Source organism: Trametes versicolor (genome assembly GCF_000271585.1).
Source record: "Trametes versicolor FP-101664 SS1 unplaced genomic scaffold TRAVEscaffold_15, whole genome shotgun sequence".
Classification (NCBI taxonomy): Eukaryota; Fungi; Basidiomycota; class Agaricomycetes; order Polyporales; family Polyporaceae; genus Trametes; species Trametes versicolor.
In genome coordinates, this window is record NW_007360335.1 from 321,288 (window position 1) to 349,046 (window position 27,759).

Genomic DNA, 27,759 nt, shown 5'->3' on the forward strand with positions numbered 1-27,759 from the left:
AGAGAGAGAGAGAGAGAGAGAGAGAGAGAGAGAGAGAGAGAGAGAGATGGAGGAAAGCTGGCTCTTCAACGTTTGGCAACGTTTGGCGGCCTAAATTCTCGCACTTGTCAAATGCAATTCAGGACGGCTGAGCGAAATGCACAAATTGTATACCCCAGCAGAGTAGCACATAGATATACCGATGTAGAAACAGACGAATAAATGCTTGATCGTTTGCGTCCGTTTGGCGCTTTCTTCGCAGCACCGTGACCTGCTCTTCTCCTGCTAGCCTTATACGCCCACGCGATCGTCCCTCGTCTCATTCCGCAGGCAGTTGCAATCCTCCCAAGCTACAAGTGTTCAGTGCGTTGACGATCGGAACGCGGCGGGAAACACTCGGCGTTCTAAACAGCTAGTGAGTTATGCGCACGGGTACGCTTACTTCGAGCAGGAAATCGAGGGACTCGTCTTCCAGCCCAGCGCTCTCAGCCTGTACGACTTCCGCGGAGTGTCAGTCAGTCATTTATATAGCTATCAGGGAGCATACCTGGGATATACACAACCCCGCGGAGGCGCAGCTCCACGCGTTGGCGACCGGGAGAAGCGCGTCAACGTTGGTTAGCTGGGATCGGCGGACGAGTGGAGGGGGAACGACTCACTCCTTGGATTTGCGCGCCCCCTACCATCGCTGCTGCCGGCCAAGCCCTGCTATGCCTGGGGCGCTGCGCTCGGTACGCGTGAATTCAATCGGACCAATCGGACCCTTCGTCGAAACACATCTGCTCAGCGCCGCCGCCGCCCTCGAACCCCAAGCCCCGACCCCGCGCGAGACGGCCGACACTCTGGGACTGCCCACGCGTTCGTCGCCATACAGCCTCCACCTTTGGGGGACCCGTCAGCCCCACCCGTGTTCCTCCCCCCTGCCCACTCTCCCTCTCCCCGCCTACCGCCCTCTACGGTCAGCTCCCCGCTCTGGCGTATCTTCCTGGAACGCGGTCGAGCCCGCACACCTGGAGGGCCGCCCGCGCCCGTGCTCAAGCTCGCGGCCTTCTATGTTGGCGCCACGCGTGGCCCCTTACTCCCGCCACCTCCGCTCGGACGCTCTTGGAACGCGCAGAGCAAGAGGCCCGACCAGCCGACCCCCGTCCGCGTGTTTTCTGGCCAGCTCCTAACCCCACTCTCTTGTCGCGACGTCTCCTGGCCTACACGCCGCGCCCCCCCTCCCTCGTCTTCGCACTCGTCGAACCGCGCTCGTGCCCTCCAGGCCCATGCCCGACCTCCTCCCTCGCGCCCGCTCTCCCCGCTCGTCCCCAGCTTCGACTGCATTACTAGCTCGATCTTTGCGCGACCTAGATGGCCTCACCCGGCCTGCCGCCCCGTGCTACGCGCTGTCCTCCACCGGGGCGCCTCCAAGCCCCGACCACGGGCATCCGGGCCCCCCTGCCGCCCGCCGGTGTGCCGATAATTGGGCCCTAAGTCCCCCGAGCTCCATACCGCACATATGCACCCGAACATGCGCGCTCCAAGCCCCGCGCCCTGGTTCTCTTCCCGCCGCGCGCTGTCGTCCACTTCGCGCCGCTACGCGCGGCGCCGACCGGCCCCGCCCCGCGGCCCTTCATCTCGAGGACGGATTCGCCAGACCGGCGCCCAGGAGACTGCGGGATCCGGGGCGGCAGAGCTCATACGTCGTAGCGGGGTCGGGTTGGAGGGAGGGACGGCGCAGGCTCTCCCGGTGACACGGGCGAGAGGTGTAGACACGGCGGCCGAAGCATGGACGCGAAGCTTTCGCGACAGGGTGATGGCAACGGCAGCGTGCACTCAGAGGCTTCCACCACACAGATAGCTGGATGAGATTGGTGGCGTAATTCAAGTATATCCGGAGCAAGCTGTTGGGCGGTCCTTGACGCATATCACACCCTACGTACACGCACTAGTACTCGTACCCTTCGTACAGACGCGACCATGCCTCGAACCCGTTCTCGATGCCATGGACCCCCAGAGCAGGGTTAGGCGCCCCGCGCTGGGGGATATCCCTCGGCGCGTCGAGCATGTCGATCTCGAGCCCCAGGCGCGGCATGTCCTCGAGGTTGGCGATCCTCACGAGCATGGTGTGCGTACCCGCGGGGACCTCGAATGGGGCGTCTACATCGCAAGTCCTCCACTCGGTTTTTTCATGGGACCAGACCTCGAAACGCGGCCTGGCCTGAGCAGCCATGGTCGCGGCGATGTCGGAGTGATCGTCGAGTCGAATCGACGCGTTCGCATCGAGAGGGACGAGGCGAGAGCTGGGGAGGAGGTCGTCCTGTCGCATTGTCAGTATCTTTACAATCGGTAGGACATGTAAGGAGGCACATGGAGTACATACGTCACGCCAGAACACAATCCAGACGCCATGGATAGTCACACCCCGCGCCATCACTTGATGTCTGTATCGTCCAGCGGCTTCGACGAGGTCGCTCACACTGTTGATGTCCAGCGCGCCTTGTTGCTGCTGGCAGTGAAGTTCGAGACCGAATTGTTCGCAGCGCGTGACCGTGTCGACGCGGACGAGGAGCACCGTGGCATCCCGAGAGAGGGCCAGATCCATGAGGTCGTCGATGACAGGCAGCCAGTTCTGGAGGCCAGTTTCCCAGTACTCGAACGGGTAGGGGTCCTGGGGGTCGTGGTCTGGGAGGAGGTGTCCGAAGAGCCCCAAGCAAAGAGGCTTATTGGCGTCGACCCTGACCTCCGTTCGCGTGGGCACCGCGTTGTTCTAGATGTGTCCAACATTAGTCCATGCATGACATTTCTTTCAATGGTGCCTACCGTAGCCCACACGACCACGTCGAGGATGCGCTGTGTTTGGGAGGGGGCTGTTCAGCGCAACACCTGCAAACAAGTCACGACGTACATACCATGTTCAATCTGGAGGCGGCGTTAGCGTCGTTCGCTACGGCCCGGGCGTTGATAGTCGGTGCGGTGCTCCTGGTATTGTTGATATTCTCCGCCAGCATGACCTGAGGAGCAGGTGCATTGTATGGGCAAAAGGTCAGTATGGCGTACCTGAGCTGTGGTTCTCACATACCTGGCCCTTCTCCATGCGTAGTGCGTCAGAGACCTGCTGACGACGCTCGGCGACGGCGCGGCGCTTCAATGCCACCTTGGCCGCGTCTGCAACCTTGCGTTGAGCACGCTCCGCGGCCTTCTGAGCTTGAGCGGCCTGGCGAGTAGCCTTCTCCACGGCTCGTTGGCGCTTCTTGACCTCGCGCATAGCCCTCTTGGCCTGCCTTCGAGCTTCGTCATCCTCGCGCTGACGTCGGCGCTTGTCCGCTTCTGCCTGACGTTCCAGCTTGCGACGGGCTTCCTCCTCGCGGTCGAAGTGGCGACATTCTTCGATGAGGCGCAGGACGTATTCCGTGGGCCCGGGCTGCCACGGCCAGTGGATGCCGTGGCACAAATCGCACTACGATGAGATGATTGTCAGTGGATACTGTGATCCTCTAGTACCGTCACTACTCACCACGTAACCCCAAGCTCCAGCCCATCCTTCAGCGTAGCACAGCTGTGCTGTAAAGGTAGTGCGCGCCTGACAGTTGCGCTTCGGACAGAAGTGCGGAGCTTCAGGCATACGGTCGAGGGAGTCCAGCTCGCACAGCTGCCTCAGCTCCGGGCTGTAGATATCCCTACCCCGGGGGTTCGCGACATAATGACTACGCCCACGGATGCGCACGAGGCGGTACTGGCGAATTAAGTTGAGCTCCGGCATGGTGCGGCGGTGTGCAGGACAGGGAGAGGACAACAGGAGGGGAAGAGGACGAAGAGCCGATCTAGCACGCTGCGGTAAGCGGGTATGGGGAGAAGAGCGGATGAGCTCACGGAGGGAAATTCCTTGGTGCGACCTGGTCCTCGACGCACATTTTTATCGTCTCCTGCGCCCGGGTGAACACCGTTTTGACCGCCTCTCCAAATTCCGAATTATTTGCACCGCTGTGTCTAGCCCCTCGACACCCCTTTTGGACGTATTCCGTTCTTGCGTCAGCCTTGTTTTTCGACCGCTTTCACGAAGGTCCGCATTATTTGAACCATTATATCTCACACCGAGATCGACAATATATTTTACGCGCGCCGGTGTCACTCGTTCCGATCCCTAAATCGGGGAGCCAAATCGTAGGTACATTGCAACCGCTACTCAGGCCCTGTCGATGTCGATCGCGTCGTCAGCCGTTTCGCCGTGGGTCAAGTCGATCACCTCCTTGCTGCCCTGTTGCACGAGAAACACGCGAAGGCCCTCCCGCATGCTCAGCAACTGCTCGCGTCTCTTGGCGATGCGTTGCTTCATGCTAGCGGAGCGCTTCCGCTTGCGCACAACACCTCCCCCTCCAGCCGGGATGCGCCAATCTCCTTCGGCGATCACGACGGTCGCGTCGGACTCATCACCGGAGGAGAGGCTGATAACCTCCTCGCTGTCTACGACGTCCTGAGGAGGTCTTAGTATCGGAAGAGGTTGCTTGCGAATGTCGCCTACCTGCCAATCCCCAACTTGAGGCGCACCCCATTCCAGCGGCCCGAGACCGGCGTTGTTGACGGGAACCTGTAGGGGCATGAGCGAGGTTTATGCTCATGAAGGTCATTATAGCACACCTGGGCAGGCGGGGGCCCCCATTCGACGGGCACATGGTCCGCGTTATCGCCGTCGTCCTATGAACTTGTGAGCAATTTTGACATGACGGTGTAGCACGTCGCGTACCTGCGCATATGCGTTCCAATCCGCGACTAGAGCTCCAGGGGCCTCGTCCTGTGGAATGTCAAAAACCGCACGGCACTAGAACTCGGCCACTCACGTCGAGATCCTCGTAGTACGCGCGAGACGAGTCCTGCGCCTCTAGTTCCGTGCCCAACCCCACGACGAGGCAGGTTGAGGACGTCTTGACGAGGATGGTCTGCCCGTTGCGACGCACTGGGAGGGTCGTCCACAGCGAGCGCGAGAACCACCGTCCAAACGGATGGACCCAGACGTCCATCTCAACGTCCGCGCTGAGAGCACCGATGATGGACACACTGTCGGGGGCGCCGCCTTCGCAGATCGCCGCGCGGAAGGCGCCGCATTGACCTAGGCAAACCGTGTCGTTGCTTGCGGCGGGAACGAGGAATATGAGAGGTCCCTCGGATCCCTGAGCGCACGAGGGGTCAGCTTGTGGGACATCAGCATTGAGCTGAAGGCATGAACAAACCTTGAGCCACAGAACGACACGTATAGCCTTGCCCTCCTTCACATCGCCCCGACAGTCCTGCTCGACGACGTCGTGGGGCATCTCCTTCAACCCGGCCACCTCGTACACCCACGCCAGCTCGTACCCAATGAAGGGCACGAGTTCTGCGCCAGGGAAACGCACCACATGGACCCAGAAATTGGGTCTCGCGACGCCCGCCGTTTCTGCTGTGCAGGCAATCCACCCACCCCCGCGATGACCCCACACCTCTATCTGCGCGTTGTGCAGGTCCTCGAACTCGTCGGCAACCGCCTGGATTCCCTTGAGAGCGTCGAGGATAGACTGGCCGTCGTAGAACGTCGTTCGAATGGCGTCCTTCTCAGTCTAAGCATGGTGTCCTGTCAGAACTGGCGTAGAGATGGCCAGCGACAACACTTACCGCGAGATACACGCTCAATATGTTCGCATTCATAGTGGGCGAGAACGCGAGGGTGCTGGTAGGGAGGGCGTACCAGTGGTAGAGGAGATTTATGGCGTGCTGCACACCTTGTGAACAGAACCTGACGGGGTCCGTATTTCCCAATGCGGGGGTTTCGTCTAAACGTGTATTCGGGCACGAAGACCCCATCTTCCCCGATGTGATCTGACGTGCGGATCTCCCTGGTTCTTCCGAAGGCTTATGATGCCAGGCACCTGAGACATTGCATCCTCGTCACATCCAGGCCAAACAGCGAGATACATCAGCTCAATCTAAGGTATCCCATCACGCCCGCCCCCTCCGCTTGGACGAGCCCTTGGCGGTACCGCCAGCGCCGCGTCGGGGGCGTCCGGTCGAGACGCTGCCCGACGCAGAAATGCGCTCGGTCAACGAGATCAAGCTGGAGTGGGATCAGTGTCGAAGCGCAATGTGGTTGATAAGACTGCTCACGGATCTTGACCCTGAGCACGCGCCGTCTGCGTGCGGATGCGAGACGGTCGTGAGGTAACAGCGGAGCTCGCGCTCGCGTCGGGGATCACAACTCCCGACGTTTCGGCGCCTTTACGGAGCTTCCTCCCCGCCCCTTTCGTCTTCGTGGCCGTGACCTTCTTTCCTGGGCGCTTGTTCTTCGGTCCCGCCGGGGCGGGTTCCGAGAGTTGTGCCGCCGCCGCACTCTCAAGGTTTTCACTTACCTCAGGATCTACAGCGATGTCCGCCTCTGCAATGTCAGCGGTCTCGGGGACGTCGTTCGATTGACCTGTCACATACGTTAGCGGCAAAATTCTCATGCGTACTTAAAGACTTGCCTTGAATTACGGCCCCAACGCGGAGCGCTGCAGCTGGAGCCCGTAGAGTTGGGTCAATGCAAGCGGTGATAATAGGAGCCGGAGTTATAACGTTGCAAGCTGGGATCCCTTCAGCGGAGGAGGGTTGCACGACGGGCTGTGCGGCGTCCGTCTCATCGATTGCGCGATGTTCTGTCTAGAGTCATTAAGAAGTTCAGAACAGGGATCAGCCGACGTACGCTCCATGATACGCTGAGCGTGCACCGCGAAGTCAGCAGCGTCCGCATCCTCGCCACCTGGAGGAGGGTAAGCGCCGGCGAAGCTCCAAGTTGGGTGCACGAACCGGAACGGGACTGTTCCACCCAAAGTGAGAGGACGAGGTAGAATTCTTGCTCAGTCCAACCAGCCGTCTGGCAGAGCGCCTGCAGGAAGGTGAGGCCTTGTCTGTTGACACCGCGGGACGTCCTGCGGACATGTCAGCAAGCCAGTTCCTTCATTCGGTGAGACACAGGGATCATACATATAGACAGACGGCTCGCCTGTCTCGTCCGGCCCACCCACGCAAATCAGACCGCCCCAATGTACGTTGTGGACCATGTCCATGCTGTCATCCACCGCGTTAGAGATTTCCAAGGCGGTACTGGGGCGCAAGTATTAGTGTCAACGCCCTGACGAGGATCATTCCGAACTCACAAGCCTTCATTGATGGGGACCGACTCCTCGCGCTCCGCAGCACGCTCCTTGTTCTTCTCCTCGGCGATGGCGTTGTACCTCTCTTGCTCCTCGGGAAGCAGAGCCTTCCATGCGTCGGCACATGCAGCGCGATGTTGGCCTACCGCTGCCCTGTGACGGCCCTCGACGTCGAGCACTTCAACCACCGGAGCGTCCGACGACGCTTGGAAGACGTCCAGTCCAGTCTTAGCGCGAGGCTTCCGGGCGCGCGGAAGTGTCAGGGAACGGCGACGGCGGCTGTCCCCTGCACGACGAACACCCGTGTACAGGTTCTCGCGCACCCAGTTGTAGATGCTCTACGAGTCGTCGTCAGCAACCCGGAGGAAGCGCAAGGCCACGACACACCTTCGGCAGCCTCTCCATGCGCGCGCTGAATGCGACGAAATCCTCCGGGGCATGGCGAGCGATGTCATCGCGGCGATCGCGAGACGCGTTGTTGTAACGCTTCAGCCACGCTTCTTGTGTTTCGCCCGTGCTCGGAGCAGTGAAGTGAGCACGAAACTTCTCAGTTAGAAGACCAGCGGCTCGCTTGTTCGGGGCTGTAGTTTTAGGCTCGAGAAGGATAGCTCGAACGTCCGCGTCAGACAAATGCTGTTTAAGCCAGCGGCGTTCGTCATCAGTAAAGCAGTAGTTCTGGCGCATGTAGGCAAGGCAGAGGGTGAAGGAGACTCGCCGGGTTCCACACGCCGCAACTTTGCTCTCGTAGGTCCTTGCCATTTCGCTCGTACGACGATACAGATCTGAAGGCCGATGTGAAGGTGTGCCCCTCACCACTACCGAAAGTGCGTACCTAGACTTCTGATGTCCTTCCCTGTTCATGCGTATAGTATGAGACCGGATCGTTACCGCCGCGGCCGCCGGGTAGGAAATATCGAACGAGACTGGATTCCTGCCGGTCTTAGTTAGCCGGTGGAGTGGATATGCCGCTCGTAAAGTACGAAATAGGCGAAATAGGTAAACGGTGAAACATCGAAACGAAAGTGCGAACGTAGAAATTGACGAGAACACGCTGCAGATCTGTGTACTCATCGTCTGTCCAAGTGTTCGGGTCCGTCATCCTGGCGTCTTGGAGAGCTTGAGGCGTGCCGGGCCACCGCATCACGATCGCAATGAATCTCGCCAGGTAGGTTCTGCAATCCCGCCACCGAACGTCGGGAGGGAGTATCCACCGGAACTCCGGAATGTCGGAGGAGGATGGGATGACCGAGACAACGGACGAAGGATCTCCCCACACGCCCGATACAACCGCCTCGCGCTCCCAGCGATGGATCTCAGACCAGTGTTCTCGTTGGACTAGTGCCGTATCCAACGCCATTAGTTCGCATCGAAAGTTGATTTCGTGCGATTCCCAAAGCAAAAGCCCGCGTATACGAATGTCCGTCGCAGCGTCGGCCAGGGACACCGGAACAGTTTCCAGGAGAGGTACCATGTCGTCCCTGTACGTTGGGATAAGTCCGACCCGCGTGAACAGACGACCGACAACGTTGCGCTCCTCCGTCTTACGCTTGGCGCGCAGCACCGAAGCCGTAGGCGTAGGCGGTGTGGCAAATGCCGCTTCCGAGTACTCTCCCCACAAAGCCACGCGCCACTCCGCGATGGTCATGGGATGGCAAGGGAGCGTCGGACTGAACAAACGCATTCGACAGAACGGCCGAATGCGCACGAGGTTGTGCAGGTAGCGATGGACCTTTTCGTCGACGCGTGCCGCTTCCGCATGAGGGGCCCCGGCAGGTACACATGCAAGGGTGCTGATGGTGTCGAGGAGGAACGGCGGAGGATAGAAAAAGACGGACGAGGCCGATGGCTGCGCAACCGGAGAAACACCTTGCAAAGCGTCCCTCCAGATCGGCGTCAACGTGTAGAAGGGGGAGGAGTAATACGATCGTGATGGAAAGATGGCTCGACTGGAGAGCGGAGTTGGTGTAATAGCCGGAGGTATCTCGTGCGCGCTGCTTGGTGCTGCCTCGAGCGACGGCGTAGCCGGAGCTATTTCCCCAGCCAACGTGCGCGGCTTCTTCTTCTTCTTCTTCTTCTTCGTCGAAGGTGCATGATCGGGGCCCGGCTGCGCAGGCATGACGATGTGCCTCGACGTGCCGTGGCTATCGGGGACCCGTTGGCGCTTAGCAGACGGCGACGTGTCGGGAGTGGGGGGCTCCGGGAAGAGAGTAGGTTGTGTGTCGGGACTCGGAGACAATCTGCTTAGCCGGGAGCCGCAGACGGCCTTGGAGATGTTGACCGCCATGGTGCTCAGCCAATTCCCGGTCAGGTTCACAACACCCGCAACCACCTTAGTGTTCTGATAGGCGGGTGTCGCACCCTTCTCGATCGAGAGGGAAGTAGGGCGCCGGCTTTCCACCACCTCCCAGACGGCCAACGAATGAGTGATGCCTTGGATCAGCCAAGTAGGGATGCCAACACGTGTAAGAGTTTGGGCCGTGGTGGGATCGCCCGTGAAAGCACCGAGTACGGGAAGAACGTCGAAACTGTAGTCCATGAATGACTCCATGCGGTGGAAGACTGTCTGCTGGTAAATGCGAAGGCCGGCCAACTCCAACGAGACTCTCTGAACATGCGCGCCTACAGCCACAGCTATACCTGATGTCGAGGGCATCTTCTCCATACGTTCCACCGCCTGCCTGAGGATCATGACTAGGAGCCGGCCATGATCCAAAAGAGCCTTATCGGCTGGATGGGCACCATTGAACACGCGGACAGCCTGAGATGCCGCTTCGCGGAGCGGAATCAGGACCGCATCCTTGAGGTATCCCATCCCCTGGAATCCCGCGGACCTATCCGCTATCCAGTCCCTCGCAGGGGAGAGCGTGATGAAAAGGATCTCCGGATCGGCGGGAGGGCATGGCGCATTGGGGATACAGGAGATGTGCGGCATCGAAGAGATGAACCTCTGAGGCCACCGCGAGTACTCGTGAAGCCCCCAGAGACCGTCAGAGAAAGTTTCGACGACTTGGCGTTCAACCGGAAGTCGCGGAACGTAAGACATGTTGGGGGAGGTTATGCAGAAGCCAGATAACGCGTCCTGGGAGGCGACCTTGCCTTCAAACGACTGGCAAACCATAGGCGCTACAATAGGGTCATCAGCGTCGCGAGACCTGCGAATATGGCATTGACTTACCACGACCCCGTCTTGTCACTCGTAGCGAGGCGGGCGGCACTCCCGGCTCAAGCGGAGGGGAAACATTGCATGCGGGATCGACAGAGACATCGCTGATGTGGTGTGTGAGGTCGGGCAGGACACGAGATTTCTCGGCGACTTACGGTCTTTTTTGGCCGGCATTAGCAGACGAGGATTGCGAAGAAGAGGATGGTAAAGGCGGTGGTGGTACGAGTGGTGGTGGGGGTTGCGATGGCGGTTCAGCAGGTTGACTCTCCTGATTCCGTTTCCGGAAGCTGAGGTGAGCGAACCCGCTGCGTTGCATGACGCGATGGGCTCAGCGAAGAAGTTCCTTCGTAGTTGCGGGGGCAGGTCTTACGGCCGGTCTTGCGGTCTTGCGGAATATCCTCAGTCGTCTTGTCTTGCTGACAGAGTGGAGTTCTCAGCGAGTGCGCGGAACTCTACCAATCTGTATATCGACCCCAGTGCACGACAAGTCACGCTATAGAGCTGGCTCAACGTGGACGGGTGTACTTGCTGAGAGATCGTCGTGGTAGTTGAATTCAAGTGTGGTCACTAGCAGTTGGTGGGTAGACCAGTACGTAAGACTGACAGCAGGATCGATCCCATCGATAGTCGACCGTAGAATTGAAAGGCCGCATACGAAGTTCAAAACCCGATTATGGCCATTTGGCACGATCTTTTGGTTCAGCTACATGACATAATAGTTAGCTCAGCTGTATTGTTCAATAGTTCAATGTCGGGAAGCCGGTCCACATTGTCCATGCGACTCGCGAGGCATGGTCCAGATCCTCCGGAGCCGCAAAACTCTAACGGCAGGCGTCGATGAGAGACTGCTAGATGTTCTATAGCGAGATCTCTACCACACCATCCCCACCTCTACTTCGACTCCAAGGAGACCCACTACGAACACCCTCTGCTTAACTCCATTGCGCGATCTATCACTGCCCAGCAATGTGACGGCCGCAAACGCAAATACCTCCTCCCTGAATGTCACTTTGGCAAGACGTGCGCTATGCTCCTCAGCCCGCCTTTCACCACACTGGCACCTCCGACACCGCACGTCATCGATGTATTTCCCGCATCCCACTGCCACCCTCATGTCTTCCCGCTATATGGCGGTAGATAACTGAAGGGATACCTGGCTACGCACCTTACGCTGCTGGTCACATCCAGAAGTGCCAGGTGCGTTTTCCCTTCCAGTCTCTCAACACTGTGTGCAGGCCCAGTAACATGTCCTCGTCGACGAGAGCGCCTACGCGCTCGCCGGAGGCCGTTTCATATGTTGCTAGTATGTCCCCTCCACCGACCGTTTTCACGCTGACCAGCCCGTAGCGGTTAGCCGACTCGGCTCGCAACCTTGCCCGGAAGTCCGTTCGTAGCACACCTGTCGCATGGCTGCAATCGGGTTACGACGATATGCTACATGAATATATACGTATCCACATTAGATATCCCATCATGTCGGACATCTACGTAGATTCAGAAGGGGTCGCTTGTGGAAAAGCGTGGGAATACGAACTTGTCATATTCGTGAATGCGCGCTCTCGTGAAGGCGCACCTTGTGGTACCCTTCATGTCCTCCCGCGTCAGGCAGAAGGCCAAAAAAGGTCTTTCGCGTATATCCGACCTTTTGAAGGGCAAGTCCAAGCGCGACCAATCCCCGAAAATCGCATCCCACGTACCCACCACCGTGTCTCCGACCCTTGGCGCTTCTGAAGGCAACAACAGCGAACTCAATAAATGTCCAACTCGCGATGTATTCCAACCCATCTGGTCTTCGAATCCGCCGGCCGCTCCAACCTCTCCTATACGCACCGCCGACTTACTAAGGCCCTTGCCGCCGCTGTTCGGGAACCCATCTGACCCATTGCACTCGAAGACTGCAGACGCTGGCGCGGCAGCCTCGTCGCAAGCTCGGAAGCCGGCAGTGCGGCGACGTACTGTCACGGTGGAGGACGCCTTGGATGATGATGAAGCAGAAGTACATGGTGGGGGAGAAACGGAGGAGCATGTGTACGGAGCATATCACCTGGTGCGTGAGCGCCTTCAGCTTAACATGCATGGCATCATTGACGAGGGGCCCAGCCGTCCACCAAAGGGGAGAAGTTCCTCGACGCGCATGCGTGCCATGCTCTGGATAGCATGGATGCTTTGGAGGCGCCACCGGTCCAGTTGATTCGCTGCCCCTCCTGCGCTCAGAAACTCTGCGACAAACTCCCTGGGTACCGCACGTTGTTTCGCTGCCAAGACTGTCCACTTGGCTGTCTCAAGTGCATCGACTGTGTACTATCGAGCCACGGTGAACGTCCTTTCGACCGCATACTAATGTGGGACGCGACAAAGCAGTTCTGGCAGCGCATTACCCTTCCTCAAATGGGCTATGTCTTCAACCTTGGCCATGGCGGGCGACAGTGCATGAACACATCTTCCGACCCTAGGGATATGGTCATCATCCATGAGCACGGATTGATGGACCTCCCGGTCCTGTTCTGCCAGTGCGGTTCCGCGCGCCCCCCGGCTGCTCAACTCATCGCTTCCGGACTTTGGCCTGCTACTTGGGAGCGTCCTGGTACGGCCACCACACTGAACGCCCTAGAAGCCTACCACAATCTGAGCCATGTCGCCCAGACGAGCATGTACGACTTCATCAATCATCTGAAAGACATGACCGATGATACCACCCCCAGCGACGCTCAGGTATGCCCTCTCGTTCTGTCCTGGGAATTTTCGCACTGAAGCGTCACAGGATCGATATCGGGAGTTCAAGACGACGATGCGACAGTATACGTACATCCAACAGTGTCGACGTGCGGGTGTGCGGCCAGCACGCGAATTGCCCCGAAGGAGTTTGATTGTACTATGCCCTGCGTGTCCACAGCCCGGAATCAACATGAGGGAGAGGTGGAAGGAAAGAGACGAAGTGCACAGGTAAGTGTTTCTTTCGAGACTCGACCTCACCGTAGCCACCTGACGCCGCGTAGTTATCTGGATGCGCTCCACTATTCCATCGACGGCAACTTCCACCTCAACATGAAGAAGAAAGACACAGACCCTGACGACTTCGCGTACTCGATGGGCGCGGGGTACTTCGTCCACGAACGAGATTTTCAACACTTCCTAAGGAAGGTCCCGCCCCCGATCAATGAGGTGAGCGGTATACCTCTGTACAGCATCGCATGCACTAACGTCAAGTCAGTCATCGACGTGCAATCAGTTCGGCGCGATGGCCAACGGCAAGTACACCGGGAAAGTAACCGGCGTCATCGGCATTTCCTGTCGGCACATGTTCATGTTGCCCGGCGGCGTAGTTGATCTTCATTTTGCTGAACGGTACGTCGACATGTGCCCGAAGCCGCTCTCGCTAACGATGCAGGACGTTCAGGTACCTTTACGTCGACTTCTGTCTGGTGTCGGCTCTCTCGCACTACAGGGAACTTGGGCTGCTGTATGGGACCTACGACATACATTGCCAGTATATCAAGAACCTCCGCACACGTCTGTACGAGGAATTCAACAAGGTCGCGCACGAGCTCGAGTCAATCGATTCCGCGGAGCTTCCCATCATCAGGGCGGCGGTCGGCAAGTATCATCTCGCCATGCATACCGGTGACTGTCGACACAAGCACTCCCTCCATTTCATGCCAGGCGCATGCATGACGGATGGGGAGACGTTAGAGCGGATGTGGGCGATCCTCAACGCGCTCGCGAGACGCACGAAGGAGATGTCCGCCGGGCACCGACACGACGTGCTAAACGACACCTACGCGGACATGAACACTCGACGATTGCAGGGTTTAGGTATCGTCGCGCATCCAGACCAGCTGCCACCTCGTGCTGATTTGTGCAGTTTATGAACTTGTAGACAAGCACAACACGGCGGAAGAGTTATTTGAAGAAGCCCAAGCGTATCTATCGGAGTTGGAGCAAAGCATCGCTCCAGAGAAGGTAGATAGATGGCGTCAAGAAGAGGCCGAATGGCAGCGTAAGGTCGTGGACGTCAGGCAGCACAAAGGGCTCGACAACCCGTTCGAGCCGCCCGAGGAAACAGGTACAAAGAGTGAATCCAACGCGATCCCGTTATTGACAGATCTCTAGCTTTGACGACACAGGCGATCGCTGAGCACCTAGAGCAAATGCACGGAGCGGCAGGCGAACGCGAGGCGGTGGGTATGCTGGGAGCAATGGAGGAGGTTTTGCGCCTCAACTCCACGCGGTAGGACGAATCACCACCTGGTGAACAAGGTTACTGATTCATCCGACAGCGAAAATCTCCGTCACGAGATCCAAACGTCGTCCCGCACGGAGAAGGATAGGCGCAAATTAACGACACAACTCGAGGCGTTCGTCAAACAGGCAGCCGGCTGTCAAGAGATGCATGCACGCTACTTGCAACCGTGCATCTCCGCCGCGATCCAAAGCATATCCGCCACGGGTCACCCAAGCACCTTCCCGAGGCGTGACCCCGTCGACGATGTCGCGTGCGGCATTACAGCTGGCACGCCCGTGGATTCCGGTAAGAAAAGGAAGCGGGCTGAGAACTCGGCGTCTCCCTTTGCCACGCTGCTGGCCGACCTAGATGATCCCGCGACGCAGTTCCTTCTACCGTCCGACTATCACAGCCACATCCGAGGCGCCACCTCTATGACAGAACTCGTCAACTTCGAGCGCGAGCTCAGGCGCGGTCAAGCCAATGAAGCTCTAGACGACCTCCGGCTGCACTTGACGACATATCTATCTCTCGAAGACCGCAAACGGCAGGTCTCTGGTGTCATTCGGAATACGGCGTGGGACCGACGACTGACGAAGAAGACAGCCGCCATAAACGCTGCGAAGAAGGAATACAGGCAGGTCAGGCAGACACTGCGTATTCTAGGTATGCCCGAAGACGACGAGCACCTCCAGCCTCTAGAAGATAAGGACTGCAAGCCTTTCGTGATCGTCGTAGAAGAACAACAGCACAGCGACAGCAAGCGAAAGCCCACCTGGATTTGGGGTAACTTTGCATATATCGACCAGATTGAACCGGGGGAGATAAAGAACTATCTCGAAGATTGTACGCGTCTTACGTCTTCGCGAGCGACAACGCACTGACGCTAGGCCCGTACAGGTGCCCGGGTACATTGGTTTCAACAGAGCGCACGCAAACAACGATGGGAGGAAGAGTGCTATGTGCGCAGAGAGGAGATGTTCCGTACTAGGAAGACGTACCACCACTATCGTCAGATGTGGAGAAAACGAGCGGTGGGGCATGCGATCCATGGCAAGGGCGGCGCCGCCGCCTACGCGCGCAGGTACACGGCTCACTTTGGGCGACGGTGATCAATGGTCTGATATATTATTCGAAGGCAAGCAGCTCAGTGGGAACGCAGACTCGACGCCGCGCATCGACACTTCCCCGCGATCATCGATGTGGTTAGTCCGTTATAGCATGACGCACGCAAATCATGCTAACATGATAGTAGGCTGTGGGGATTCCTCCTCCAGTGCCGGCAAACCTGACGGATAACGCCCCTACTGGCGGCGTGTAGAGTGTAAAGGCATAGGTGCGCATGCCTGCGCCAGCGCCCTTATCAAGTGTTTCTGCGCTCATGGCAGTTGTGCATATGTTACCAATGGAATCAATACAAATATGAGATATCGCGAATTTAGTAGGGGTGATCGCGGATTTGGTAGGGGTCGGGGACTGCTCGAGTGCAAGGGCTGCCTCCGTCGACCCTCTGAAAGCGTGTGACTCTCCACACGCCCGTTTAGCGTCAGCTACCGCGGCGAATGAGAGTACAGAGTGTTCCGACTGCGAAGAAGGGGGAAATGATATACAGTGCTAAACAACTAGTACATCCCACTATGCGGCAGACTCTACAACCCTTATACGCCTCCTCCTGCCCGGTCGCCTCTACCATCCCCCAGACGTTCGCGCGTATCTTCCTCTACACTCCACGACCGTCGCCCCCGCGCGCCCCCGCGAGGCGCGCCACGCGCAGACCCAGGCCCGCTCGCCATCACGGCGACGACGACAGCGTAGTAGCATCGCTTCGCCTGGCGAACGTGGTTCGTGGCACTCGAGCGTGGCAGCCATTGCGCAACTCCCGCGGGGTATTCGCTGCGTCAAACGAGTGCACGGTGAGCCGCGGTCGCACGAGAGCGAGAGCAGACGGGCACCCACCTCAGCTACATTCGGGGACACAGCGAATGCGGTACCATCGCCTGAGAGACGTCCACACCATCCGAGCACAATCCTGCACGTGCACGAGCGGCCGTCCGTGCCTCGAGCTCGTCACGCACGGCTCTTTCCACACTGCTTCGTGCACACATCGACGTCGGTGCCGGTCCAGTTCGTGGAATGCTCAGCAAGTCCTCGACTACGATACGGGAGGCGCGGCGCGTCGATTGTGCTTTCTTCCCCGCTACGAGCATGGCCGACGAAGAAGTAGGCGACAATGATCACGATTGCCCTCGGCGTTCCCCCCGGCATGTGCAGTAGCTAAGCAGCGCGGTACACATGTCCCGCCGTACATTGAGATCTTCGCATCATTTGCTATGCATTCTCGCGGACGCCCTCGTGTGTTGTACGCGACCCTCGCAGACGGCTTGTGGGACGAAATCATGCTGGAGCCGAGTTCCGCAGGCGGACAAAGACCAACGTTGCATATGCGATCGGCGCGGGTCTCGTACACGATCAACTGCTCTGGCAGATGGTTCGAGCAGGCAGGACGAACTCACCGAGGCCAGGGACGCGCTCGAAGCATCCCATCCCGTCGCAACCCGTCCCGCCGGGGGAATAGGCCGGTTCGTGCGCTTGAAACCCAGTGCGGCTCGCCGCCTAGCGCACAACCAACGACCCGTGAGGGACGCGTGCGGCCGCGAACGTCCGTGGGTTGTGTAATTGCCGCGCGCACCCAGCGACGCTGTCGTCCGCCCCTCATGCGGTGGATGCCCTCCGATCAGCACGCAGGTCGCATCCACCGCTCGTCCGCATCCACCGCTCGTCCGACGGCGGCCTGGGATCGCACGGAGGTGGGGTGGGCCGCAAGCAGACGAGCCGGCACAGGGTTGCCTTGGCTCGGGGATGCGCGAGAGGCCCTTCAGTCGTACGGCATGCCCGACGCGGCCTGCTGCTGCCCAGTCCGATAGAGGGCAGGGGGCGGGCGATGGTGTCGTCTGTCATGCCAGGATTATCTCTGCGCACCGACGAAGATGCTTTCCTGTACGAACCACGACCGCCGCCGACGAAAGCGAAAGACGGGTCTTGCGGTGTGGCCATTGCCCCTCGAGCTCTGCCCGACATCGCCTCCCTCTCGCACCCGTCGTCCGGAACCCGAACAAGCAGGCTGCATTCCGTAAACCTGCTGTCCCCGCCGCTGGAGGGCTGACCGCTCTTGTTCCATCGAAGTCGACACAAGCGGCGGAGGATAGAGACGAGGTCGCCCGCGAGTCGCGGTCCTGGACCCACCCCACGTAATGTGATAAGCGCGCCCACCCTGGCGTGAACACAGTACACGGTACACGACACGACCCGCCGCTCCCATTGGCACGCCCCGTTGCGTATTTCAGGCCGGTCGTGTTCCGTGCGCTAAGCGTCATTGGCCCTGCACACTGCGGCGCGCCCGTGAGAGGTGTTGCGCGAGGCCCGGGTTCCTCGGGCGTGTGCTGGCGGGGGTGGCGTGCTGTGCGTCGTCGGCGCGGCCGCAGAAGGACGCAGTGCGGGACCATTCCAGGTCAATCTTCTGCGACGTACGCTCGGATGTGCGCACGCGAGAACGGTTGCTCGAGAGCGCAGCAACGTCGTCCCGAGCGGCGGCCGTGCGAAGTGGATCCAACGGGATGCACCCCGCCTCGTCCTGGCCCGTGCGTGAGTCTCGCGTATGTGTCAGCGGGCAGCGGATAACAGGGCGCACATACGGCCGTCATGTCTCTTCCCGAGCCTGCTCCCGCTGCTCCTGCTCCTCGTTATTCACGCCACCGTCGGCGCTGTCCTTGCGGGAGCGCGATTACGCTCCCGTCGCTATTGATTTGAACCGAGGACGGCGATGACGTCGGGGCTACCTCTGCTAGGGTGGTGAGTGGCCAGGACGTGCTATGCAGGCGATGCACTACTGACTATGACGTCTGCGGGTGTTGTCGTCATCGCGGCGCCGTCGCGTATCTGTACGCTATGCTACCGCTACGGTGCGGATGGGGTAGGTAAGTAGACCGGCAGGGATTGCGAGACGTCCCGCGCGCTCACCTTGTCCGACACATGCCTTGTCGTGGTAGCGCAAGAGTGTTCCCGGCGGGAGGGTGGGCGACGTCCGCAGTGTCGCTTCGTGCTGTGGGTCCGGCATAGATGTGGCAACGTAAATGTATAGTTAGTCTAGCGCGGGGGGCTGCTACAATGCTGAGACTATCGTCTATGAACTGCACTGTGTGCGTTAAGCGGGATGGTGCCGTGACGCGCGTCGAAATGGGGGTGTTGGCGTCGTCCGAGGTCATATCTAGCCCGAGCGGTGATCCGACGGCGCATCGAGACGAGGCGGGACCACGATGGGACGTCCGCGGCCGACGACATTGACCTTCTTGGATCGGATCGTGCCAAAACGAGCGACCATGCCATGTTCTTCTCGAGAGCTACGGTGGGTTGACGGACACATGAGAGGCGGCAGCGTACAATTAGCCCGAGACTAATTCCCGCCCGGTCATCGACAACGCGGAAGCAGATAACGACGTACCGCGCGAGCGCAACAACGGGGCACGTTTGTATGCACTGACAGCTTGCTCAGATCTTTGACAAAGTTGGACGTCGTGAAACATACGACGAGATACCTCTACGGGTGCCAGAAAGATTAAGTCTATGAGAACTCGCCGGTGAGCCCAGCGTCGTACTCCGTTTGCTCTCGACCGTGCTTCGAGCTTGACTGCCGGGGCGATTGGCACTAGTGGAGGCACAGACCAAACAGATTCAAGTAGGACCTGCGCATAGTGGCGTGCCTTGCCGATCACCGAAGGGGTTTTTAATGAGGAGGGGATAGTGAACGGGTGCTCGACGAGCCAGAGGAGAGAGCATGAGAGAGAGAATCAACACCAAGAGGGCACTGCTAGGGACCGGCGCTTGATACGAGTAGCGCTTCGTCCCCTCCACGTCAGTACCTACACGTGCTCCTCAACATTCAACCTTGTAACCTGCGGTATCCCATTCGGAAATGGCTGCCGCCGCCGCTCCCGACCTTCCGTACGTGCAACCCTAGCCAGGTTAATCGCGTTGGTCTTTTCCTCACTGGCTCCTGACATAGCGAGTTTAACGCGAATCGTGGCGGATCGGTGCAACTGGCCGGCGAGGCAGACTTCGGGCCCGCCGAATACCTAACTTGTAAGTGTTGTGATCTGGGTTGAACCGTCTGCCACACCTGAACACGCTGTAGGGTATATCGAGAGCCTGCTTGGGCGCATCGCTTATCTGCAAAGCGAGCTGGCTCGCCGCGAGGAGCGCGAGGAGAAGCTACAAGAGCTTATCCACGCGTCCGAAGTCGTCAACGAAGATTACAAGACGCTTTACCTGCGCGCACGCCGCCTCGCCCTGGAGGTCGCGAACGAGGCCGACGTTGCACGGCAGAGTTGTCTATGTCGGGGTGCCGCGCACGGGCTACTGGAGATATGATATCGAGCACTGTCTCTGCCTGCTATCCGGTCGCCTTGTGGAGAACTTTTCGTTGTAGAATCTATTAGAAACATGGTCGCTGGGAAGCGCGGGCAATGTATCTTGTGGTCGCTGGGAAGCGCGGGCAATGTATCTTGGGTGGGCCTTGGAGACACGGACCGTGTTCTTGGGGACTACCGGGGACATGCGTGGTCGCGGTGTCGCACGGCAGATATGTACATTGGAAGTGAGCACGCTACGTACAAACGCGCTGATCTGACGTATGCGCGCGGGGGCCTCGTAGAATTCAACTCGCGTACTTGAACCGACCTGCCGCAGCAATCAGCGAGTTCAAACCTTATTCGCGTTAGTACATAAACCTTGGATGAGGCGACAGCGCGATCTGCTGTCGCCTCGACCGCGCTCACTTGACCGATCGCCATATGTTACAACACCGCTATCATGTCTCGCAACACGTCTAACCTCACCCGAGATGAGTTCATGCACGTCTTCCTAGTCTGGAATGAGTTGAGGAAAAAGAAGTGCACCAGATGTGAAGATCTGGATCTGGTTTGCAACTACGCCAAGGGCAATAGCTTCAAATGTGACGCGTGTCTGAGGACTAAGTCAGGCAGGGTAAAATGTTCCTGGCTGGCGGGTAAGTCTTGAACCACAACCGCACGGCGGAAGCCTAACTCATAACATAACCTTCAGAACTTATAGAGAAGGTGGTCTTACTAGCCAATGGGGAAGAGCTCGCCCCGCGTGCCCCGAACAAGTGGTTGATTTGGATCCTAGAGGCCTTAGAGGCCTTGGGGGGCGCCAACCAATCTACCACGGCCACGGACGACCGACCCACTAACGAGAGCACCCCATCCGGCGTGTCGGTCGAGAGAGCGGCTCATAACGCAAGTCTGTCTAGTCAAATCGTCGACAACGGACGCGTTGCTACGGAGCTTGGCGACGACCGGGCTCATCGTAGTAGACGGTCCACTGAGCTCGTGGTAGACGGCGCCTTTGCCGAAGAACAGGGGGACGCCCACGCCGACAGTAATATCCGCAACCGAAGCGCCCCCACTCCGTCTGCGGACGATGACGGCGTTCGTGAAGAGCGAGAACACGGCGACATTGCCGAGGAACAGGGCTACCCATCCACGCACAGTCCTGCCCCGTCCTTCGCAATGCCCGACCGCGAGGGCTCTCCGAAGTACTTTAGGACTCCTTCAATGGAGTTGCCGGGCGACCTGGAGTATCCGACGCACAATGGGACTCCGTCCTTCTGGGTCCCCCGCTCTCCGGCGTACTTACGGAGTGAGTCTGCCGAAGCGCCCGACTACCACTTGAACCATCCGGCGCACGACGGAACATCGCACCTCGGAGTGCCCGCCTACGACGGCTCGGCGTCCCACATCGGGGCGCATGAGGACGACGACGGTATGGAAGGTGTGCTGGGTAACCGGGCGCATAGCGGCACTCCGTCCGTGGGGGAACTAGACGCTGGGGCTCGGGAAAAACGGGCCATCGCACGCGACAGCGAGCTTGGCTTCTCGGATGCCGAAGAACTGGTTACCTCTCACTCCGGTAATCATGAGGAGGAAGAATTGAAAAGTCGAGCACTGGAACTGCTGGGCGAGATCCAGGACAAGACCGAGGAGTACGTCGAGCTGAGCAATCTGGCTGAACTCTCGTCGCGACGCCTGCCGCACCTCATGGAAGAAGCAGCAAGCCCGAAGGAGGTGAGCGAGGTCGCTGCGTGCGCCGCTGGTTATTTAACCGCAGCCCGTTTGGCGAAGTCGGCCGCCTGGCTGGCGGAATGGGAACGCAAGAACACCCTGCAACGTCTGGAGCAGCTGAAGGTCTCGCGCAAGCGAACCGCAGTTCACGACGAAGCGCCCTCGCCGACGAAGGTTGCACGCAGGGGAGAGGTAGCCTCGGCATCGCCGTCCCAGAGCGGGCGGTCGAGAACCCAGCGTTCGTCGGCGTCACTCCCTTCCGCCCGCTCGTCGGCGTCACTCCCTTCCGCCCGCTCGTCGGCGTCACCACCCTCCGCCCGTTCGTCGACCTCATTCCCTTCCGCACGTTTGTCGGCTTCAGGCGCCGCTGCACGCTCGGCGGCATCAGTCGCATCTACGACGACACGCAACGTACGTCGCTCGTAGACACTTTACGGGAGTCGCATACGAACGAGACGGTCGGCCGACGAGGCGGGCACGGATGGTTCCAATGTACGATCTACCAAGCGGCAAGAGGAGGTATGTCCTTTTCAATACATCAGCGTTGCAGTGCGGTTGCATGTCGTATGCTGGGATATGGATACACGCGCTTGCCGAGGCACAAGCAAAGAAAAGGGCCACGAAAAATGGGGCAGGATCGCGAGGGTGCGTATGTCCGGAATTATGTCGTCGGTCGGCGCTAAGTGGCGAGGTCGAGGTTGCAAGGCAGAATGACGGAGGTATATAACATCCGAAACCCACGGAAGCCAATTAACGGCAGATCGGCCTCGCTATGTCCGGCACTGTAAGGCCGCTTTCATTACCGATAGCGACAGGCTTCAAAGGAAGTATAGCAGGGTATATCTGCAGCGGGAAAACAAGTTGGCTGTCCGGTTACCTGTAACACGTTGCCACGCAAAGACACGCAGCCACACTCTCGCGATGCGGACGACAGGCGGACGACCTCGGCAGCGCTGTCCGCGCATGACATGGGCGGGCTGGGGACAGACGGTGCGGCGCGCAGCTGGGACCGTCTTTGGAGGGGTTCATGTCAATTGGACCACTACGTAGCTACGTACATACAGGGGCTCGGTGCATTCTAGACAACGGGTGCTCCTATCGTGGTAAGGGAGGCGCATAGTACGAGCGGCGAGCACGAGAGACCCGTCGGAAGGATGCAAAGGCCCGGGCGGCAAGTGGGTGTCGGGCGCGGGGCAGGCGAGCGCGAGAGTCGTGTGGGGGTGGTCAAGTGGTGACCGGTGAGAGGGTAGGGCACGGCCTGCCGCGTGATGGGCGCGGAGCCGGGGCAATGCCGCGAATACTCTGCCTGACTCTACAGACTATAGGGACGCGTTCAGTGATGTAGCGCGCCCGGTACCCACCGCGCACTAGAGTGCGAGACAGCGGTGGGAGTGGGGATAAGGCGCGCGTACGCCTTCCGATGCATCGTGTCGGGGAGAGTACGCTGCGGTGTCGCGCGAACTTTTTGATCATTATATATATTTCAGTTTTATACTGGGCGGAATCGGGTCGTAGGATGGTGTTCGAGGTGCGGAGAGAGGCGGAGGCCGGAGCTGAGGGTCGGAGGCGTCGCACGCATAGAGGAAAGTTGCGTGGGTGCGGACCAGGTTGTTGCGGGCATCGGTGTCGGGGGCTTGGGCGCAGGCACCGGAAGCCAGTGCGTAGGCTGTGAAGGCGGGCGGTGCGGGTGGGGTCGCAGGGGTCGCGCACATGCATGCGCGCTGCGCGGGCGCAAATGCGGGCGCGGATGTGGTTTTCGCGGGCGTCCGTGTCGCAGGCGTTGGCCTTGCGGGATCGCCGAGCCCTGCATGGGGTGTAGGTTGTAGTCGTGTACCACAACAAAGATGAGTACGTACCGGTGAGGACCTTATCTGTAGCGGTGAGCAACGGGGGCCGCGCGATGGACATCCGTCATGCACGTACCAGTCTAGACGACCTATGCATGTTTGGACAAGGCACGTCCGGGATGATCACACAGACAACGGAGAGCCGTCCCTCCACGCTGCGATATTCCAGGTGTTCCCGCGTCCGTACGCACGGCGGCGAGAGCACCTACACACGACAGAAAATCGTATATGGCCTCCTAGCGCGCCGAGGTAGCCGCACGCTGTCTGTGCCCGCGTATTGGGCTCCTTGTGTCTCGCACGTTCCCCAGGCCAGGCGGCCGATTACGTGCGCCGCCTCGTGTGTGCCACCTTCTTGTAGCGGGAGCAGCAGGTGACGGGCCTGGGTGCCGGGCGAATTGGGAAAGAGACGACGTAGTGATGAGGGGTACGCGGCGCGGTAGTGGGTATGTTGGGGGTATGCGTCAGCGAGCTTACACACGCAAGTCGCAATAAGGGGAATGCACGATGAAACGTGGTCTGGAGAGTGCGATAGAAGGATACGTACCATGTCTGCGCTGCTCCCTGAGATGGCCCGGGCAGGAACAGGTGAGGCGCTGAGTTATGTCGCGATCGTCGCGGTGCTCATCTCGAAACACGTCGACGTCGTGCGCAACGCGTCCGGCTTTTGAAAGCACGGGCACATGTACCGGGCGCGGACCCTGTCTCGTCCGCGGTTGTGCTCGACGTGCAGAAGGTCGTCGCAGGCGAGAACCTGCACAAGAACGTGACAGAGGTCGTCGGTCTGTGGCTCGGCGCGCGCCTATGCGAGAAGCTCCTGGGTCCGAACGCGCTGGCGTCGCTATTCGTCTTCGGCATCCATGGCGGCGGCGCGCGGTATTGGCGGCGGCGCGCGGTATTGGCGGCGGCGCGCGGTATGGCACCGAGTGGGCCTCGACTTTGGCGGCGAGGGCTTCGGGCTGTGCAGGAGAATGGGGTAGGTGTTTGTATAAAACAGCTTCGGACTAGGCGGGTGCATCGGAAGTGAATTCCACAGCGTGTAGGGGCGAGAAGGAGTGCAATAACACGAGGGGCGGGAGAGTGCGGAGCGTCGAGAGTGAGTGAGTGAGTCGGGACGAGCGCTAGAAACAGACCAGGACAGGCGTTTGAGAGGCAGTGACTCATCGGCAGTGACATCAGCATCTCTCCGACTCTCACGGCCGCGAGATCTGCAGTGCGGCGGCGCCTCCTTCACTCGATGCCTCGTGTGATGCTGGCTGCTCGTTCGTCCTCCACCATCGATCACGACCTACGCTGCCTCCGCCCCCGCGACCCAGCCTGCCCGCCCGATCCCTGGAACAGATTCATTCATTTACGAGCACGATGAACCCGACCGGCGCGCCTATTCCTGCATGGTGAGTGTGGGGAATACGAGCTTGAGGCGTCCCTAACCGAGGCTCAGGTGGCTGCCGCTCGATCCCACCAACGTTGCGAGCCCGGTCATCAATAACGCCTCGGTGGAGAAGCTGATGCGCGACAGTGCAGGTACGTGCCCTTTGTATAAATTGTTCCTTCTGGCTCACACGACGCGGACACATAGATGCCGCGAAAGCTCTACAGACCCGCGTTCTCGACATCCACGAGACTATCAAGGCACAAAAGGAGGGGGGTCAGCCAATCGACCCGAGGACGGCGGAATGGTTCCTCCTCTGCCACCTGCTCCGGTTGCAGCTCGACCGGCAACGCCACAACTGCACGAAGCTCGTGGAGTACATATTGCGTCTCCATGCGACTCTAGCTGCTGGGGGTGCCCCGGTGGTTTTGGAGCCTTTGCCCGAGGAAATGGCCAGCTACGTGGGGTTAGTAGGAGTGAGGGCTCGACAACAGTAGGAGGCATTTCTCTGGATGTGCGCCCGGTTGGCCATTCTCCGCTACATTAGACTCGCCCCTCGTCGCATTCGCTGTATTCTGTCGGTTTTGGATGTATGTACTTGTCGCTCACGTTCTCGTTCCCCATTTATGTTATGGCATTGCTGTCTATTTCTGTAAGTAGTGCGGACACGTCTGCGTTCTCTCTTTGCGGAGGTACGGAAGCGGCGAAGCACAGACAAACGTCCAGGACGAGGTGGATCGGTTCGTCTTGTCATCGTAACGCGCGGACTTTGTCACTCGCCCGTCGCACTTTGAGCTGGCCCGCGCCCATGACACGCGGCGCGACAGTGCCTAGTATCGCCGCGTACCTGCCGCCGGCGATAAGGAACCACTGACAGTAAGTAGCAAACGTGGAAGGCGAGTGTTTCCAGGTGTTTCCGGAAGCGCGGTACTTATCAGAGCGGGGGGGCGCGTAGCGGGCCGCCTAAAAATGGACAGGCCCTAGCGAGGGTAGGCGGGCGGGCGCCACCATCCATGTGCGGGCGGGCGCAGCCGACGGTGAGGAGCGCCTGCAAACTTCCAGTGCGTTGAATGGGGCCCGGACGGGCGACGGGCAGAGCGGGAGGGCGCGTAGCGGGCCGCATGGGGCAGGCAGGACACAAAATGGACCGGCGTTAGCGAGGGAGGGCGGACGCCACCATCCATGTGCGGGCGGGCGGGCGGGCGCAGCCGACGGTGAGGCGCGCCTTCAAGCTTCAAACTTCAAGCTTCAAGAGCGACAAGTGCGTTGAGGGGCTCGCGGACGGTGATGGTGTACTGCCTGACGCGGTCGGGTCAGTGCCGACCGGACCGGGCTAAGTAGCGCTGGTGGCGGAAGTTGCAACTTCTTGCGCCCTATTTGGCGTAAGAGTTGCAACTTCTGCTGTACAGCCTACGCTTATAGAATTGTTCCCATCCGAAACGCTCTCATGCTCTTCCGCAGAAACGGCGTTTAGTCCCTCCGACTGCGCCACCGTGGACCACAGGCCACGCCGCCGCCGCCGCCACCCTTTCGGGATAGATGCAAGATTTTCCTCACCTGCAACACCCGGGTCGACTTCTTTCAATGCACAGATAACGGGAGCACCCTCACCGTCGCATACAGAGCGTTGAAATATAGCTGGAGCGGATCCCAGCAGTACATCATCAACATTTGGTGATGTAGATGATCATGATACTTACGGCGCGGAATCTAAGCACTCACAGGTCGGGACAACAGAGATACATGCGGTCAAAAGCGGTTCAACCGCGAAACCTGGATAATATGTTTGTACACTTCCAGCCATCCTATCTAGCAGGTCGGCTGCTGGCTTATAACGTTTAACCCATACGAGATACCCTTCAAACCGGCTTTAACAGACACGACGCGACCGAGAAGCACTGTGCATTTACTATCAGTAGGTGCTTGCATGTAAGCAGGAAAAGACCAATTGCGCACCGTGACCTAGATTGATAGTTGAGCCACTTAAGCGGACTGCTCGACGACCACGCAGTTGCCGAAGTCGCCGGCAGTGATGAACGAGACGAGGCACTTGTTGGCAGCGGCGCCGCCGGCGCACTGGATGCCTGCGGGGAGCTGAATGGAGAGCGGCTGGCTGGTGACGTCGGTCGGGTTCTAAACCAGAGCGGGGTTAGGGGAGGCTCCAAGATATTCTGTGGGCGCATCTCACAAATTCTCCGTTCACGAGCATGGTCGCGGCCTGGGCTTGGTCGAAGTTGCCGGTGGCCATGTTGTCGACAATCGCTTCGACGATCATACGCGAACCGTCGACATCGCTGTAATAGTACGTCTGGCTGTGAATACAACGAAGGAGCAGTGTGAATCTCGGTTATGCGTACCTGTTGAAGTTGGTGATGGTGAGGTTGACGATGCCATTGGGGTCGGCAATGGCCGCGGTCGAGGTGTCGAGGTTGTCGGGAATGCTCATGGTGCCGCACTCAGCAGTGGGGCCAGCAGGGCGCTGGACGTCCGCGCGGATAGCGTCCCTCCCGACGATGCCGAGGGCGGGGGTGATGATCGCGTGCGCGCTGGCCTGGAGAACGAGGCCGAGGCAGAGCACGACGGAGGAGATGAGGCTCTTGGAGAACATGGCTGCTGGTAGAGACGAGTGCGGAGGTGAGGAGAGTAGGTGTGGTGAGTGGATGGGGGTCACCGCTCTACGCTGCCCTCTATTTAACGACGCCCACCAGCAGAGCTAGCCGGCTCGCCGATTCGGATGCTGAGCCTATTGCGGACGTCCTCCGTCAAAAGAAAAATGGCCTATCGGTGCTATGCGAAGTGGAATACAACGTACGGGTTCCGCACGGATGGCCACGGCGTATTGCTGGTTCAGGGTCCTACGAACAGAGCCATGGGTAAAACCTCACGACCTCACCGTGATCG

General features: G+C 59.4%; 9 protein-coding genes across 9 annotated transcripts; 3 read left to right on the plus strand and 6 right to left on the minus strand.

The window, feature by feature from the left end:
- Positions 1-1,909: 1,909 nt before the first annotated feature.
- On the minus strand, positions 1,910-3,724 carry TRAVEDRAFT_53974 (uncharacterized protein; the record flags this gene model as incomplete). The annotated part of the gene is made up of 6 exons (XM_008046909.1): positions 1,910-2,281; positions 2,345-2,731; positions 2,785-2,814; positions 2,874-2,975; positions 3,044-3,421; positions 3,479-3,724. 6 exons carry the CDS (start codon positions 3,722-3,724, stop codon positions 1,910-1,912), a joined length of 1,515 nt encoding a protein of 504 aa, XP_008045100.1.
- A 423-nt stretch (positions 3,725-4,147) lies between these two features.
- On the minus strand, positions 4,148-5,640 carry TRAVEDRAFT_53975 (uncharacterized protein; the record flags this gene model as incomplete). The annotated part of the gene is made up of 7 exons (XM_008046910.1): positions 4,148-4,435; positions 4,484-4,549; positions 4,600-4,656; positions 4,706-4,753; positions 4,800-5,129; positions 5,190-5,552; positions 5,608-5,640. The coding sequence occupies 7 exons, from the start codon at positions 5,638-5,640 to the stop codon at positions 4,148-4,150; spliced, it is 1,185 nt and encodes a 394-aa protein (XP_008045101.1).
- Positions 5,641-5,931: 291 nt separating this feature from the next.
- On the minus strand, positions 5,932-7,880 carry TRAVEDRAFT_53976 (uncharacterized protein; the record flags this gene model as incomplete). The annotated part of the gene is made up of 9 exons (XM_008046911.1): positions 5,932-6,046; positions 6,097-6,403; positions 6,441-6,623; positions 6,671-6,727; positions 6,775-6,896; positions 6,952-7,071; positions 7,125-7,360; positions 7,421-7,459; positions 7,509-7,880. 9 exons carry the CDS (start codon positions 7,878-7,880, stop codon positions 5,932-5,934), a joined length of 1,551 nt encoding a protein of 516 aa, XP_008045102.1.
- A 226-nt stretch (positions 7,881-8,106) lies between these two features.
- Positions 8,107-9,060, minus strand: TRAVEDRAFT_83647 (uncharacterized protein; the record flags this gene model as incomplete). The annotated part of the gene is made up of 2 exons (XM_008046912.1): positions 8,107-8,850; positions 8,899-9,060. Coding segments are annotated over 2 exons (906 nt in total), but the record flags the coding sequence as incomplete, so codon positions are not given.
- A 453-nt stretch (positions 9,061-9,513) lies between these two features.
- Positions 9,514-10,239, minus strand: TRAVEDRAFT_136229 (uncharacterized protein; the record flags this gene model as incomplete). The annotated part of the gene is made up of 1 exon (XM_008046913.1): positions 9,514-10,239. A coding segment is annotated over one exon (726 nt), but the record flags the coding sequence as incomplete, so codon positions are not given.
- A 2,202-nt stretch (positions 10,240-12,441) lies between these two features.
- On the plus strand, positions 12,442-15,726 carry TRAVEDRAFT_136413 (uncharacterized protein; the record flags this gene model as incomplete). Its single annotated transcript, XM_008046914.1, has 11 exons — positions 12,442-12,996; positions 13,046-13,227; positions 13,281-13,446; positions 13,496-13,629; positions 13,682-14,097; positions 14,147-14,347; positions 14,395-14,512; positions 14,562-14,812; positions 14,876-15,352; positions 15,407-15,590; positions 15,645-15,726. The coding sequence occupies 11 exons, from the start codon at positions 12,442-12,444 to the stop codon at positions 15,724-15,726; spliced, it is 2,766 nt and encodes a 921-aa protein (XP_008045105.1).
- A 3,749-nt stretch (positions 15,727-19,475) lies between these two features.
- TRAVEDRAFT_24717 (uncharacterized protein) lies at positions 19,476-19,930 on the plus strand (the record flags this gene model as incomplete). Its single annotated transcript, XM_008046802.1, has 3 exons — positions 19,476-19,504; positions 19,566-19,642; positions 19,695-19,930. 3 exons carry the CDS (start codon positions 19,476-19,478, stop codon positions 19,928-19,930), a joined length of 342 nt encoding a protein of 113 aa, XP_008044993.1.
- Positions 19,931-20,371: 441 nt separating this feature from the next.
- On the plus strand, positions 20,372-25,355 carry TRAVEDRAFT_53980 (uncharacterized protein; the record flags this gene model as incomplete). Its single annotated transcript, XM_008046915.1, has 7 exons — positions 20,372-20,567; positions 20,624-21,765; positions 21,828-22,053; positions 24,161-24,381; positions 24,666-24,880; positions 24,928-25,010; positions 25,066-25,355. The coding sequence occupies 7 exons, from the start codon at positions 20,372-20,374 to the stop codon at positions 25,353-25,355; spliced, it is 2,373 nt and encodes a 790-aa protein (XP_008045106.1).
- Positions 25,356-26,841: 1,486 nt separating this feature from the next.
- TRAVEDRAFT_136431 (uncharacterized protein) lies at positions 26,842-27,466 on the minus strand (the record flags this gene model as incomplete). Its single annotated transcript, XM_008046916.1, has 3 exons — positions 26,842-26,991; positions 27,047-27,152; positions 27,216-27,466. The coding sequence occupies 3 exons, from the start codon at positions 27,464-27,466 to the stop codon at positions 26,842-26,844; spliced, it is 507 nt and encodes a 168-aa protein (XP_008045107.1).
- Between the last annotated feature and the right edge of the window lie 293 nt (positions 27,467-27,759).